At 38.5% G+C, this 15,140-nt stretch overlaps 1 protein-coding gene across 2 annotated transcripts; it reads right to left on the bottom strand.

Annotated features, from left to right (window-relative positions):
- Positions 1-1,873: 1,873 nt before the first annotated feature.
- Positions 1,874-13,488, bottom strand: LOC146711916 (uncharacterized). Of its 2 annotated transcripts, none has more exons than XM_085454969.1 (5): positions 13,447-13,488; positions 8,524-8,567; positions 6,453-6,938; positions 6,234-6,347; positions 1,874-4,613 (listed from the first exon to the last, which is right to left on the bottom strand). In XM_085454969.1, exons 2-5 carry the CDS (start codon positions 8,535-8,537, stop codon positions 3,524-3,526), a joined length of 1,704 nt encoding a protein of 567 aa, XP_085311095.1. In that variant the 5' UTR covers positions 8,538-8,567; positions 13,447-13,488; the 3' UTR covers positions 1,874-3,523. The 2 variants fall into 2 exon arrangements, with proteins under 2 accessions (XP_085311095.1, XP_085311096.1); XM_085454970.1 differs by having other exon boundaries at positions 4,442-4,576.
- Between the last annotated feature and the right edge of the window lie 1,652 nt (positions 13,489-15,140).

Raw genomic sequence — 15,140 nt, 5'->3', positions numbered from 1 at the left:
TAAAACTCAGCAGAGGCTTTGAAAGCTGTTTGTCGGTGACCAGATATCACCTGCTGATAAAGTGGGTTCGTTTATAAAGTGCTTTTTTAGTTTTCTCAGTGTCCATCGCTCCTTTGTACAACGCATCCACTTAACACACTGTTTGCTGCTACAACTACACATGTTTCTTTTCCAAATATTTATTTATAAGCACCGGCTCCCCTCAGGGCTGTGTTCTTTCTCCTCTGCTCTTCTCCCTGTACACCAACTGCTGCACCTCCACCCACCAGTCTGTCAAGCTAATCAAGTTCGCAGATGACACCACCGTTATTGGGCTCATCTCGGACGGGGATGAGTCTGCCTACAGGAGGGAGGTTGAACGTCTGGTGTCCTGGTGCAGCCACAACAACCTGGTGCTGAATGCCCAGAAGACAGTGGAGATTATTGTGGACTTCAGGAAGCACACAGCCCCACTCCCCCCCATCATCCTGACTGACACCCCCATCACCTCTGTGGACTCATTCCGCTTCCTGGGTACCACATTCACCCAGGACCTGAAGTGGGAGCCCACCATCACCTCCGTCATCAAGAAAGCCCAGCAGAGGTTGTACTTCCTGAGGCAGCTGAAGAAATTCAACCTGCCAACACGGACGATGATGCAGTTCTACACTGCAATCATCGAGTCCATCCTCACCTCCTCCATCACCGTGTGGTACGCTGGAGCCACTATCAGGGACAAACAGAGACTGCAGCGTGTTGTGCGCTCTGCTGAGAAGGTGATTGGCTGCAGACTCCCATCTCTGCAGGACCTGTACACCTCCAGGACACTGCGGCGTGCAGCCCGGATCTCAGCTGACCCTTCTCACCCTGGACACAGTCTGTTTGACCTGCTCCCCTCAGGCAGGAGGCTCCGGTCCATTCGCACCAGAACCTCTCGCCATAAGAACAGTTTCTTCCCCTCTGCTGTTGGACACATGAACAATAACCACATGACTGTCCCCGCCACTAACACATGACACTACGCTGTGTCACTGCATCATTCTATGTTTGGCACTGATCACCACCTGCACTCATGTATATATCTTTCTACGTAGCACTCATAATTCTTATTCTCATGTATATATCTCATGTATATCCCATGCACATATCTTTCTACATAGCACTTTTAATTCTTATTCTTACTTTTTTTTTTTTTTCATGTCTATTTAAGTGCTATTTATGACACTATGTTTGCACTGAAGCACCGCAGCAATTTCCTAATGTTGTAAACCTCAACATCTGGCAATAAACCCCATTCTGATTCTGATTCTGATTCTTATGTATGTATGTATGTATATATATGTATATATTGTACTATTCTTAGTTAGCGTATTGTCTGTCTTGTCTTAATGTTGGTTTAAAATGGAGCACTGTAACAAAAAATAATTTCCCCCAGGGATCAATAAAGTATTCTGATTCTGATTCTTTTAATGCCTGTTTATCCTTTTTAACCCAGATTGGTCTCTCTGAAGGGAAACACAAGCTCCAACAGCTCTGTGCTCAGGAAACAAACTACATTTGCATATTTTGTGCACAATATTGCAATGTCGTAACATTATATTGAGCAGCAGTAGCCCACATTAATATCACCAGGTAACGTGGGCATGTTTCCTGAATCAGCAGCAGGGGTTAAACAGGTGAGCAAGATGAATGCAGGTACACCGAGGTTCCGTCGACCTGTTTGCTGGTGTCGTGAGGAAAATGTAGGCTCGTTATTTATGTTACAGAAACACAGAGATGATACCAGGTGGAATTTTAATTTAATTTAATTTTCACCAGCCCTCCAAACAGTACTGAAGACCGAAGTCCAGTCTTAATTCCGTTAATCTAATGAAAAAAACAATTTTCCAAAATGTATAAGATTTATCTTTATTAAATTTAGAATCAGCGTACAAATAATTTGAATTTTACTTAATGTTACTTGCTATATAATGAAAATAGTAAAGCATAAAACACATTGCAAATACAATTTCAAAAAAAGAAACAAACTAATGACCAAAAATCACAGCTAGGAAACAGCCTGTAATCAGTTAAGACCAAAGCTTTGAAAAGCAGATTCCAGTTTTTAAACTTAATCACAGAATTCACAAAAGAAAAAGGGAAAAAATTCTGATATGATTCATCTTCTCATTGTCACATTTATATCATTTATATCTCCGTAATATTATTAATAAAATATATTGCTGCATGACGTTTGCACTATAGCATACATTTAGAAAACAGTGGAGCACACTGTGGTTCAGTTTTCCCATCTAATGCAGTCCTGTCTGTTTACTGATCGATTACCCTATAACTCAAATTTATGTTTCACTTTGATCAGACGAAAGTTTAATTTGTTTTTCTCTAAAAATCTAACTCTTTATAAAAGGATAAAATGGCAAGTGTAGAATCCCTAGTTTTTCATCATTAGGCATCATTAATGAGGAAAAGAGTGTATATTCTGATGTTTTTGCTGATCTAGTGTTTTGGACACTAGTCCAAGTCTAAAGACACGCAAAGGATACTGCCAAACTGTCCCAGTGGCCTTCTCTGTTCTTTCAACTTAAGTTCTCTAACGGTGAATGTACCACACAGCCATATAACAAACCCCAGTAACCCTCCTAGAACTGCAATAAATAAATAAAGTCCTCTTTTGTGACTCATTTTCTTACACATAGACAGTCTGGTTTTTATTTCTTCATCTCTGGAAAAAATGGTGCTTCTAGGACAGATTTCTTTTTCTCTGATGTCTCCAGACCTTAATGCAGAGAGTCACAGATCTTCTGCCATGATCCCATTTCTGAGCTCCAAAGTGCAGCTCTCGCTCTGATAAAACTTTTGTTGCCTTTAGCTAGACTGATGCTGTCTTTACAGATGAAGACATCATGCCAGTGAAAAGAAAAAAATCACTGAATGCAATGGCACCAGCTCTAGCTCTAGATAGAGAGAGCAAGTGAATGCTCCCTCTGAATGCTGCCTGACCCACTGGGATTTCTGAAGCCATCTTAGATGCATTACTTTACTTTCGTGCAGCACCATCTTTGTGGAACAAGCAGGGTTTTGAACAGCACACTGCTCTAAGAAACTGCATCATGTTGTCCTGTCATTTGTTCAGTTCACTAATGAAGTGAGAACATGGCATTTCCTGGAACAAAAGCAGCATCCAAGTTTGGGTCCATCCTTGGTGGAAAAGAGATTTATATATTTGTTGAAGTAAAATATTTGTTATTTGTTTTTGCTTTTATTGGTGGGTAAATATTTAAGAGAAAGACAAGTTATAAGTGAACTTGTCTGTCTTAATCAGAAACAAAACAAATTATTACAAAGTCTAAATTAATATTGCTACGCTGCTATTTCTGAGAGCAACAAGAAAGATGTTAGCAAAGCTTTGGTCCTGACCAAGAAAGAGAGTATAGCTCAAGAAATCAGTCAGAATTTCCACATAGGTCCACACACTAGCCACTAAGACCAAAGACAAAGTGGCACACTTTTATACTCTTTGGCCTCACCTTAAGTACTCTCATGTCTAATTGCTAAATGCGCCACAGACCCATGTAGCAAACCCTAATAAGCCTCCTAGAACCACCATAATTAAATAAAATTCTTTTTGGAATTTCAGTTCTCTGTCCCTTTGTTTGTTCTCAAAAGACACAGACTGTTTTTTCTGTACTTGTCTCTTCATCGCTGTATAAAATGGAATCTCTAGGAAAGCTTTCTTTTTGTCTTCTGTCTTCAGACCTTCATTCAGAGAGTTATAGATGTTTTCCCATGAGTTCATCTCTGATTTCAAAAGTGAAGCTCTCGCTCTGATGAATTGTGAGATTTCAGTTTTGTTGGCTTTAGCCAGACTGATGCTGTCTTTACAGATGGAGTAGATGTCCATCCCAAGAAGGAAAGCATTGAGTGCAATGAAACCAGCTCTGGCTGTCTTAGAGAGAGCAAGGGACCCTTTGAATGATGCCTGACTCATTTCCTGGATTTCCGAAGCCATCTTGGGTGCATTACTTAATGCTTTACTTTCCTGGGCCACCATCTTGCCAGAACCTGCAATCAGGTTTTTAGATTTTATCAATTTAACATCTGAAGCATCTTTAACCAGTGATCGAATGCTCAGTCCAACTGACCCAACTTTTTCAAAGCCAAAGCACATATCTTTATAAAAACCCACTTCTTTGTCAGCAGTTGGTTGATTGATTACCTCTCCCAGACAATCCTGAATACTTTGCACATCTTTCCTGAACTTTTGGAGTGCATCATAGGCTTTGTTTCTCTGCTGGTGATTAACTCCAATCTCTGTGAATGTGGTCACAGCACTGTTGGTTCCACTCAAGATTCCCATTACTGTCCCACCTATTAACAGACCCAGAGATGCGCCTGCTGTTACAGGACTTAACGCCAAACCAACAATGGACAGCACACCTCCAACTGCTCCCACTGAGCTGCCTGTTATGCTAGAGATTTTTGCTCCCTTATTCATTCTATCTAACTGAACAGCACACTGCTCCAGGTCTTCTAGAAACTTCAGCATCCTCGGCTGTCGGTTTTGGACCTCTTTGATGAAGCCAGAACAGGACTTTTCCTGGAATAAAAACACCATCCGGAAGTTTGTGTCCATCCTTAGTAAAGAAGAGGAAAGTTTTAAACTTTATTTTATTCTGTTAATTGAGAGTGATTAGTTAAAAAGTAGACAAGAACAATGTAAAATAAAATAAAAACAAAATATTTACATTTAAAATAAAAATAAAATATTCTCATAAAATTAAAATATTTATTTTTTAAATTTGAAAACAATGTGACAGACTGGCGATTTGTCGAGGGTGTACCCTGCACTTGCCCTATGGTAGCTGGGATAGGCTCCAATCCCCCTGCTAAACTGAATTAGATAAGTGGAGGAAAATGGATGGATAGATTTGCATGTGGTTCAAATATGTCCTTTTGTCTATAAAGATGATTGAGATATATCAAGAACATGAGTCCAGCTCAGAAAATCAACAGTAGCAAAATCTCTGTAGATATTCATGATAAATTTAAAGTGAAATACAGATCGAGCTTCAAATAAATTTCAAAAGCTTCAAACATTCCCTAGAACAGTGGAAAGACTTCCTGGCTCAATAAAACAAAAAACAACGATAGCTTCTCAGTGGCAGACACAAGTAGACTGTTGAAACCTGAGGTTATAGGTAAATAGAAAAATATATCTAAAAGCAGCATTGGGGAGTAACAGAATACATGTACTGGTGTTAGGTATTTAAAATACAAAATATGAGTAACTGTATTCCGTTACAGTTACCGTTTAAAAAGGTGATAATTAGTATACAGTTACTTTGTTGAAATAAATGGATTATACAGAGGTCTTTTCCTGTTTCATATGTTCAGCTATCCCCTCTCTAATTTTGGTAATTCCACACATTGGCAAAACCCTAACTAGCACAAAGGAGCCAGCAGTGCATGAACAGGAATGCATTTCTTACACGGAAATTCCGACACCATTTCATATTTAAACAAAAAAGCGGTGGGCAAAATCTGACCGTTCAATGCAAACTCTGTTTGCCAGAAACCAAGCTGCTCTCAGCGTCAAAAGACTCCAACCTAAAGAAACATCTAAGTAAGTTGTTTACTTACGTTAGCCTACTGCAGCTACCTTGTTTTAGTTGTGGTAGCTACCTGGGTTATGTGCCACTTCAGGGTTTTCGATGTGCTATTGCTGTGTGAGTTATTACTATTACTGAAGGCTACTCGCCACCAAGCTAAAATTGATAGCTGGCGTTAGCTGAGGTTAGTTCATAGACTTGATGGACAGCATTAACAACCTGCTAGCTGCAAATAATCATGTGCAGTTCTGAAAGTCTATGAACTAACGCCAGTTAACAATGTTAGCTCAGTGGCAAGTAGCCTTCAGTAATAGTAATAAAATCACACAGCAATAATACACTCATGTAGTTGTAAAAAGCATGACAATATATTAAGTAATCCAAAGTATTCAGAATATGTTACTCACATTGAATAACTTACCGGAATAGGTTACAATATACATTTTGGGGCATGTATTCTATAATCTGTAGTGGAATATATTTTAAAAGTAACCTTCACAACACTGTCTAAAAGCATCTTTTCACTTTGTTATTATGGCCTACAAAATCAAGGCTGTTGAAAAGAAGAAAATGACATATTTCTTATAAAATGTACTTTCTAGCAAACATGAGGGAGGTCTAACAACGTAATTAAGACATTCCTACCGGATTTCATTGAGCTGGTTAATACGACAAAGCATGTCTTGTATGTCACTTTCAGGCAAATCAGTGTTGATGTCTACTTGAACTTCATTCATCATCAAGGGAAAGGCACTGATGCTGATTTTAGAGACACAATATGAAATATGTTAATGTTTTATATAAAGTGCATAGTTTCTTTTTTATTTGAATCAGAGGAATTCTGTTGTTCATGATGTCGTTTACCTTTTTTCAAATCTGTCACAGATTATCTTGGAGACTTGTACGTATCTGTCAAACTGATATTTCAGCACCTCCAAATTCTGAAGTTTGGGAAGGAAGAAGACTTTTGCATCTCTTTTAAACTCCAGTAGCAGAGGGCAGATCAGTTTTGCATGTATGATGACAATTTGAACATGTTCACTGTCTTTGGGCAGCTGTACCACCTGGTTTTGAGTGAACACATTCAGTGAGGTCACTGCAAGCTTCTCCACTGCATCCAAGAAGAGGTCAAGCTTCTCCAGACCATCCAAAGTGTTTTTTAACACTTCGTCCAGCTCCTTCTCCAACTCTGCATGTTTGCTCTCTGGACTCAACATCTTGTTGAGCTTTTCCAACTCAGTCTTCCTTGCTTCCATCCATTTAGGGAATGTCTTGCAGAAAGTTCCTACTGTCTCAATGTGGCCTAATGTTTCTGTGATGTATGTGCACAAGGCCTCGTTGAACCTTTTGCTATAACACAAAACAACAATTTGCCTCATTTACTGAAACATGCACAGTAAATTGTTTACTGCTATGTATTTCAGTGAATCAGAATTTTTAACATTTACCATCAGAATAATTTGAATTTCTTTTTTCTTTCGTTTTTTTCAAGCAGGACAATTGGACAAATAAATAACTGTAAATAAAATGGTTATTTCTAATACATGGTTGAAAACCCTATACTGACAGTGACAGCCGGAAGTATTGAACTCCTGTACTCCTGGGTTTTCCTCTACTCTTTATTTAATGACACAAAACACCTCAGTGTTCAGTAAAATGAAGCGTAAAAGACGGTTTACCCTTAGACCTTAGGGCTAGTTAACAAATTCCTCTATTAACTAAATCTGAATGGGACACAGGGCAATGGAAGAATAATGCTACTTTTATACATGTTTGAATTGCAATAAGTATGTTTTAAAACATCATCTGCATGTACATGAATATCTGAAGAAGAATTTTTGTTGTTGTTTAAAGACAGATTTCAGTTTCCTTTTTTCACTAAATCTTGACCTTGATCCCACTGTATTAAAAAAAAGTTTTAGTATAGCTCTTGCCCATCGGGAGGAGTTGCGCTTTCTGAATACTCTTATTTATTGACTGATATATCAACAGGCACCCCCAAGGTCCCAAAGAGCAGTAATAACCAAATTTAAATTACTAATAGAACTCAGGGTGCTAAAAGGGTTCTCTCACCCCAACCGGTCGCAGCAGATGGCCCCGCCCCTCCCTGAGCCTGGTTCTGCCGGAGGTTTTTTCCTGTTAAAAGGGAGTTTTTCCTTCCCACTGCCACCAAATTGCTTGCTCATAGGGGGTCATATGATTGTTGGGTTTTTCTCTGTATCTATTTTTGTACAATCTACTGTGCAATATAAAGCGCCTTGAGGCGACCGTTGTTGTGATTTGGCGCTATATAAATAAAATTGAATTGAATTGAATTCAAAGTATTCTATGATATGATTCAGCCACTGCCAGTAATATGACTTTATAATTGCTAATGCAAATTCAGCAATGAAATTGAAATGCTCTTCCTTGATTCATGATAATAAGACGGATGTCTGCATATTTAAAACACAGATTTATCTAAAAGTGATAGTAGTGAAAGTGTAAATTGTAACTTGTATCCCTTACAGACCGTCCTTTCTCCTTCTCTGGTGTGTAAAAATGCTGACAGTCACACCTCTGTTTTTAACGCTGTCCCTGTGTTGTCCAAGGTGAGATATGCATTTGATTTCTTATATAGGTTTCCTTTGACAGCATTAGGTAAAAGCTGCTGGGGTGTAAGATAAAGGATCTGGAAGTCTTTCAAATACTGTCCTCTTGTGGTATAGTGTTGTGATTACAGTGTATGAAGCTACAATAAATACATATAATTCATTGCAGTCTTTGATTTCCCTATGTATATGTGTTATGTGTTGACAGTAGAAAAAACATCTGGACTTGTTCCATATTTGAATATCCTTAGAATATGACTGTGATTATTTTTGTTAATATAGTAGATTTAAGTATTACCATTTTTGCAAATACTTCAGCATAACTGTTTTGTTTTTTACTTTACCTTGTTTCTGACATCCTGAGGTTTTTGTTGTCTTCAATTATCAGCTGGAAAAAGAAAAAAATCCAGAGTTTTTTTATGGTTTCTTTTTTAAAAATCACATTTTAAAGGAATGGCTAAGAAAAACTTATCATATCACATACCAGAACATACCCTTTGCTGCTTTCTTTTAACTTTGTTTTTATCATGTTATAACTCTCCGTACTTGGTAGTACATAATAAATCTATCTCTTCCACTTATCCTTTATCGGGGGGCTGGAGCCTATCGCAGCATAATACACACTAGACAGTTCACCAGCCTGTTGCAGGGCTAACACATAGGAACAGGCAGCCATTCACACTTATGAACAATTTAGAGTTACCAATTAACCTAACCCCACTGACTGCATGTCTTTGGACTCTGGGAGGAAGCCAGAGTATCTGAAGAAAGCGCATGCAAACACAGGGAGAACATGCTAACTCCACACGGTGTTTCCAAGACCATGTCTTCATGTAAATGGATTTATGATGACCAACAAACACAGAATTTACATAATTGACAATGAAAAAATTCAAAAAAAGAAATGGTATGGTTAGAGTTCCTACCCACCTAAATATGGTTTTATTTCCTGCTTGTTATATATAATCTGCAAAGATAAAAGTTTTTTTTAAAACTTAAAAAAAAAATTTAAACCCTCAATGAAAAGCATTTTACTCAATTTCATGAAGTTTTACGTTAATACAGTTGGGTTAAGGTCACATAACCATTAACAGTGTCTCCAAAGGTAATAGTAAGTACTGTTCAGATATTTTTCTCATTAGATATGTGTTGCATAATTTTTTTGCTCTGGCTACATCCACTTATCTGAACAAACACCTAACGCTCTGATAGGGTCATCCCACATACACGTGATAACTTCAACAGGTATGCAGGAAGAGCATGGGGTTGAGCAGAGCAGAGAGCAGATAAGATAAGCATACTAGCAGAATTTATGATGAGGCTCTGAACTAAAATTCCACAATAAAACATGGTTGTAAAGATGACATTTCAACATATTTAATAAATGTCAAATTTTGAGTGTTGATATATGTAATACTGGGTTTTGTGTGAATAATTAATGAATTTTAAATCCTTACCTAGACAAGTGATTAAGAAAATAAACATATGAATTACAGATTTTATGGGAGTAGAGACTCTACTAAGATTTAAAGTACTTCACAGGCATTGATCTGTTGATCTATTGCTCTCCAGTTGCCAAAAAGTGCTAAAATGGTTTTGTTTTTCTTTTGGTTTTTTTGCATTGGTGTGATAAATGACCATCTAGACTAGAGGTGTCGAACTCCAGTCCTTGACGGCTGCTGTCCTGAAACTTTTAAATGTGACCCCACTGCAACACACCTGGTCATTAGCAAGACTCTATAGGACTCGACTGCATGCAGAAGTGGCAAATCTTACCCTACTCAAGTAATGTTAAATAAATTTAAGTAAATGTAAGTGTTTGGAAAATTGTACTTCTAAAAGTACTGTTATTGCACCATGTTCATTCACTCATGAGCTGCTGTAACATGAATCAAATGGCTGAACTGCCACCTTAGCATGCAGTCAAGTTCTATCGAGTCTTGTTAATGACCTACTAATTTTATTAAGGTGTGTTGCAGCAGGGACACACAGAAAAGTTTCAGGACACTATCCCTCGAGGAGTGGAGTTTAACACCTATGATCTAGACAATGTAATAGTAGTTTAGTTAGGGGAATATATCCATTTATCTAAAGTTATCACTAGAAGCATATTTTAGGCATCACAATGTTGCTACAAGATTTTAGTTAATATTAATAACATCTTAACTGAATTTGCCATTTGTATTTTAAATTTAACCCTAACCCAATGAAAACATTAGATCCAGTTAAGATTTACCGTAATAAAAACCAACTGCAGAGTATTTACAAAATGAATGAATGAAAAAAAACAAGTAAATAAATAATCAATGTAGATTTCATAATTTCTTTTCTGATAAAGATAAAATCTTTACCCTCCTCATCTTTTCTAACTGCCCTCAACCCATCAGCAGGACTGGTATATGTTCCTTTTTGCAAGTAGGAATCGGACAAGCCCAGTTAGATCCCCAATATGACCTTTAACAGGAGACAAGCGTGAATTTCTCTGATCAAACAATCAGAAACAGACCTCATGAGGGGGGCCTAAGAGCCTGAAGTTCTCTGGTGGGCCCTGTACTCATTGCCTGGTACCATGGAGCCTTACTGCCATTTGCCATTTAATACCAGAAATTGCAGGTCCACCATTGGTATCCTATGCTTTTCATAGATTAGAGCTCATGTGACAAACATGAAAGGGTCTGGAGAAGCCTTGGAGAGCATTGTTCAGCATGACCAGTTTGGTGGTGGGTCTGGGGAGGCATATCCATGGAGGGATACACAGACCTTTTGATGAAAAATGCTGGAAGATTTATGCAATATTTGATTTTCAATCAGTTGTGCTATACAATACATGATGAACCAGCTAAACATAGCTAACACTCGTCGCAAACACATTTTCTCCCACTAGTTTCTCTTGTTTAAACATCTCCTCATATGGGGAAGGAATTCTTTATGTTGTGTCACTAGGGAGCGGGGCTAAGTGTATAAACAGTGTTGGGGAGTAATGGAATACATGTAGCAGCGTTACGTATTTAAAATACAAAATATGAGTAACTGTATTCTGTTACAGTTACCGTTTAAAAAGGTGGCATTCAGAATACAGTTACTTTGTTGAAATAAATGGATTACACAGCGGCCTTTTCCTGTTTCATATGTTAGGCTATGCCCTCTCTATTTTTGGTAAGTCCACGCCTGTGGAAACCCAAACAAAACACGCATTAAGAGGCTCTAATGCCTGTGTCTCAATCTCGCGGCCCATGTCAGCTCTATTTGTGGCCCGCATAATGACGTGAAAAATTGGTTTTAAATGATTATTCAAAAAATGATCTAATATGAAGGTAATAGCCAGAGTGTTACAGGCATAGCCCTACAGAATGTAGCCTCATGGGCAGTGTAGTCAGTGCTGCAGGGAGAATGGACTGCCATACCCGTTATGTGTCTGTGAGCGTGAAGGAGGAAGAAAAAGGACAGTCGAAAAGTACGAGCTGTCACCGAGCAGAAACCTGAGATGGAAGCATGCAAATATAATAATAACCACTGCAGCCAAAAAGACAGCCTGATGAGCCCAGTTGTAAGTAAGCTATTAAGACTCGACTGTACGCTGTGTTCGTGTTTTCCTCCAAAGCCTTTCAACGCCTCTCTCTGTCTGTCACTAGCAAAGTCGACCCAGACAACAAACTAAAGCTAGTTTTCGGCTACGAGCCCGACGTATTAGCCAGAGGTCGGTTTACTATGATTCGGAGCCGCGGACCTGTTTTATACACATGCAGAATAATTGGTATGGCGAGTAACCTTAAGTAATAGTAATAAATCACACAGCAATACTACATTCATGTAGTTATAAAAATCATGATAACATATTAAGTAATCCCAAGTATTCAGAATACGTTACTCTCATTAAGTAATGTAATGGAATATGTTACAAAATACATTTTCGGGCATGTATTCTGTAATCTGTAGTGGAATACATTTTAAAAGTAACCTTCCCAACACTGTGTATAAAGAGGGACGGACAGACTAATTTATGTTTCTGTATATACTGCATAGACTCTATATATGCTGTTACTCCTCTTGCAAGGTAAAGTAAAGCTTTACACCTCTGCTTGGTCTCCATTTGTCATTTGTCATTTTTCTAACACCTCCACAGGCTCAAAAATGACACCCTGGCAGCCATTATGTATCCATATGGATCCTAGGGTTCTCCTGCTGCACGACAATGACTGGCCTTATGGGGCGAGAGTATGGAGGCAGTTCCTGTAAGATGAAGGAACTGATACCACTGACAGGCTCCACATTCGCTTAACCTTAATCAAAAGAAGATCTCTGGGTCATTATGTTTATGAAGCAGGTCTCTCTTGTAGATTACACACTGAGTCCCAATGGAATTACCTACGGTTAAATAAAAAATAGTCATAAAATATGTTTCTGTCCATCCGACACCACCAGGTTGCACCTCAGACTGTCCTGTGATGCCCAAAATTGTTATGGACATTTTGACGCAAACAGTATTTTAAACTGTATACCACCTTGATCTAAATTGAGGCTAACTAACCATATTTTGAATGAAAACTTGTGATGTTCTTCCTAATGCTTCAAAAGCAACAGCACTGTATGATGTTTATTTACAAGACTCTACTGCAAAGATTAACCATATGTTCCCTTTGGTCTTAAATTTAAACAGTGCACTCAGTGTCAGGTCACGGGAAATGTGGTGGAATTGAACTCAGAAACGTCTTGCTGTGAGGCAACAGTGTTAACCACCGTGCAGTCCTTTGAACATACTTTACATAATTTATGAACACGTATTACATGCCAAAATTATTGTACAGGTTTTATTTTATTCATTCCTTGCTGTAAATAAACTTGCCAGTTTTAAATAGTGTAAAGAGTCTTTACCTTTTCGGGGGGGGAAGTACAAATATTGCATATTTGTACTTTTTACTTTTTTTTTTTTTTTTAGGTTTAAAAGATTAAAATATGAAAAAGCTAAAAGTCTAACCGCTAACAAAGAGACACGTTTTCGTGTAAAAACCAGCAGTCCCATCACAAGTTTTTAAAATTAAATCTAACATAAAAACTTGGATGTAACCGGAAATGCAGCTGATTAAAGTGAAAGAGTAGATACGTAGAAGTAAAGTGGTCCTGTTCCTCCAACGATTCTTTTAAAGTCGCTGGGTGTGTCTTTAAAATAGTTTCTTCTGTGTTTTGTTCTAGCTGTCACTTAATCAGTACATATAAGTATTTTACTACATGCACTCTAAAAGTTTTCCGTGCACCATGAGCCGCCTTACCTTGCCTCAGACATCTTCTTCTTCTCTGTGTGTTGTGTTCAGTAGTGATGTGCGGATCGATCCTGAAATATCGATTCCTCCGATACCAATCATTTATGTTCTAGAATCGATTCTCACATTAAAATATCGATATTTTAGTAATTTAGAGTAAATTTGTAGTTTATCATTAACAGGAACACAGTGGAAAGAAACTATAACATTCGGATTGTCTACGTTCAAAGGAACTACTTCCTCTTCCGCTTTTCATAGTCATGTGCGAAATACGGCTGTATAAATGTCTCGCAGCCCCTTGACGTGCGCACTCACAACAATGGCTGAGTCTAATTGTGCGGACGTATTTTACCTCCACAAACAGCTGAGACGTGGTTTGCGATACATGTGGCAAAAAAGTGAGGTGTTGTGGCCGTACTTTCCCAACCTTGAGACCTCAGAATTAGAGAGACATTCAAAAGGGCTGTTTGGGGGGGATAAATATATTTATCGGATAAAATACGTTAAATGTCACCGTTATTATTAGCCGGCCCGGAAACAGCGGGGGTATCCAAATTCAGAGGCTGCTTCCACCTGAGGACCCGGCCCGACCGCGGTCTAAAGAAAGCCGGGTAGTACGTCATGAGTTCCCTCGGTGGAGTGAAACTCAGCCGTCTGCTCCTTGCTATCTAAAATATAACCGGGCGCTGGCGTAAACTCTCGTCTCATACTTCTGTTTAATCAGTTTTCTGTTTGACGTTTATTCAGCTGTGTGAAAACCCCGGAGGAACCCACCCGATGGATTAATAAAGTTACATTTAATTTAATCTAATAACTTTAATCTCAGCCAAACCGATTTACTCACGACCAAATAAAACACTGAAAAAGCCAAACAATAACATTTTTAAGTTATCAAAGTGACTTGTACATCATGTTTAACCTGAGTGGTGAAAGACCGGGGGGTTTGAAGACGATGTGTCGGTCGGCTCAGATATTTGAAGTTTACACAGCTACATCTCACCTGAAAATATGTTAAAAGTTTTTTTGCGACCCAGAAAGAGAAATAAGAGTAATATTAAAACTAAGTCCCTGACGTCATTGTTGGAGACTGGAATTGGCTGGGCTGCGCTATGAATTCTGTGATATGGTTTTTCAACTTTGTTGTCCGGGTGGAAAATCTGGAGAAAGGTGGGATTCTCCCGGAAAAATCGGGAGGGTTGGCATGTATGGTTGTGGCAACATCACTAACCTTGTCAAACACCTCAGAGTAAATCATATCACAGAATATGGCGAGCGTATGTTGAGGCGAACTGAAGAGGAGGAGAGGGACAGACGTCTCTCACGGAGTCCTTTAGTGCTGCAGGCAGGCAACGTGTTCAAATAGCCACAACTTTAGTTTTTTTTTATTTCTATATGATGAACTCTGCATTATTAAGTGATAAGAACAAGTAATCTGATGTCCTGTAATCATTATGACGCTATAATTTGAGATACAATAAATAAAATAAGTTTTTGTACAAAGTATCGGTATCGGATCAGTATCGTCGATACCACCCTGAATATTACTTGGTATCGGATTGGAAAGGAACTCAGTGGTATCGCACATCACTAGTGTTCAGGTCCTCGCGGAGGTCTCACCTTTATCTGCGCAAAGGAAACAAGAACAGGATGGATCTGAAGCCCGCAGTCCAGCTGTTGTAGAAATTAACAAGCTCCCAATACCA

The sequence above is a fragment of the Copadichromis virginalis genome, linkage group LG4, assembly GCF_057382275.1.
Source record: "Copadichromis virginalis isolate Kocher_CV1m ecotype Utaka linkage group LG4, C_Virginalis_male_GT1.1, whole genome shotgun sequence".
Taxonomy (NCBI): domain Eukaryota; kingdom Metazoa; phylum Chordata; class Actinopteri; order Cichliformes; family Cichlidae; genus Copadichromis; species Copadichromis virginalis.
This window is presented reverse-complemented; position numbering and strand designations above follow the sequence as displayed.

Bases quoted from the DNA above. Each gene is read 5' to 3' on its own strand.
- LOC146711916 (XM_085454969.1), bottom strand. The intron at 6,348-6,452 runs GTAAACGACATC...CTCTAAAATCAG, and splicing joins TGTGACAGATTTGAAAAAAG to CATCAGTGCCTTTCCCTTGA. The intron at 4,614-6,233 runs GTAGGAATGTCT...TTCTTTACTAAG, and splicing joins AACCAGCTCAATGAAATCCG to GATGGACACAAACTTCCGGA.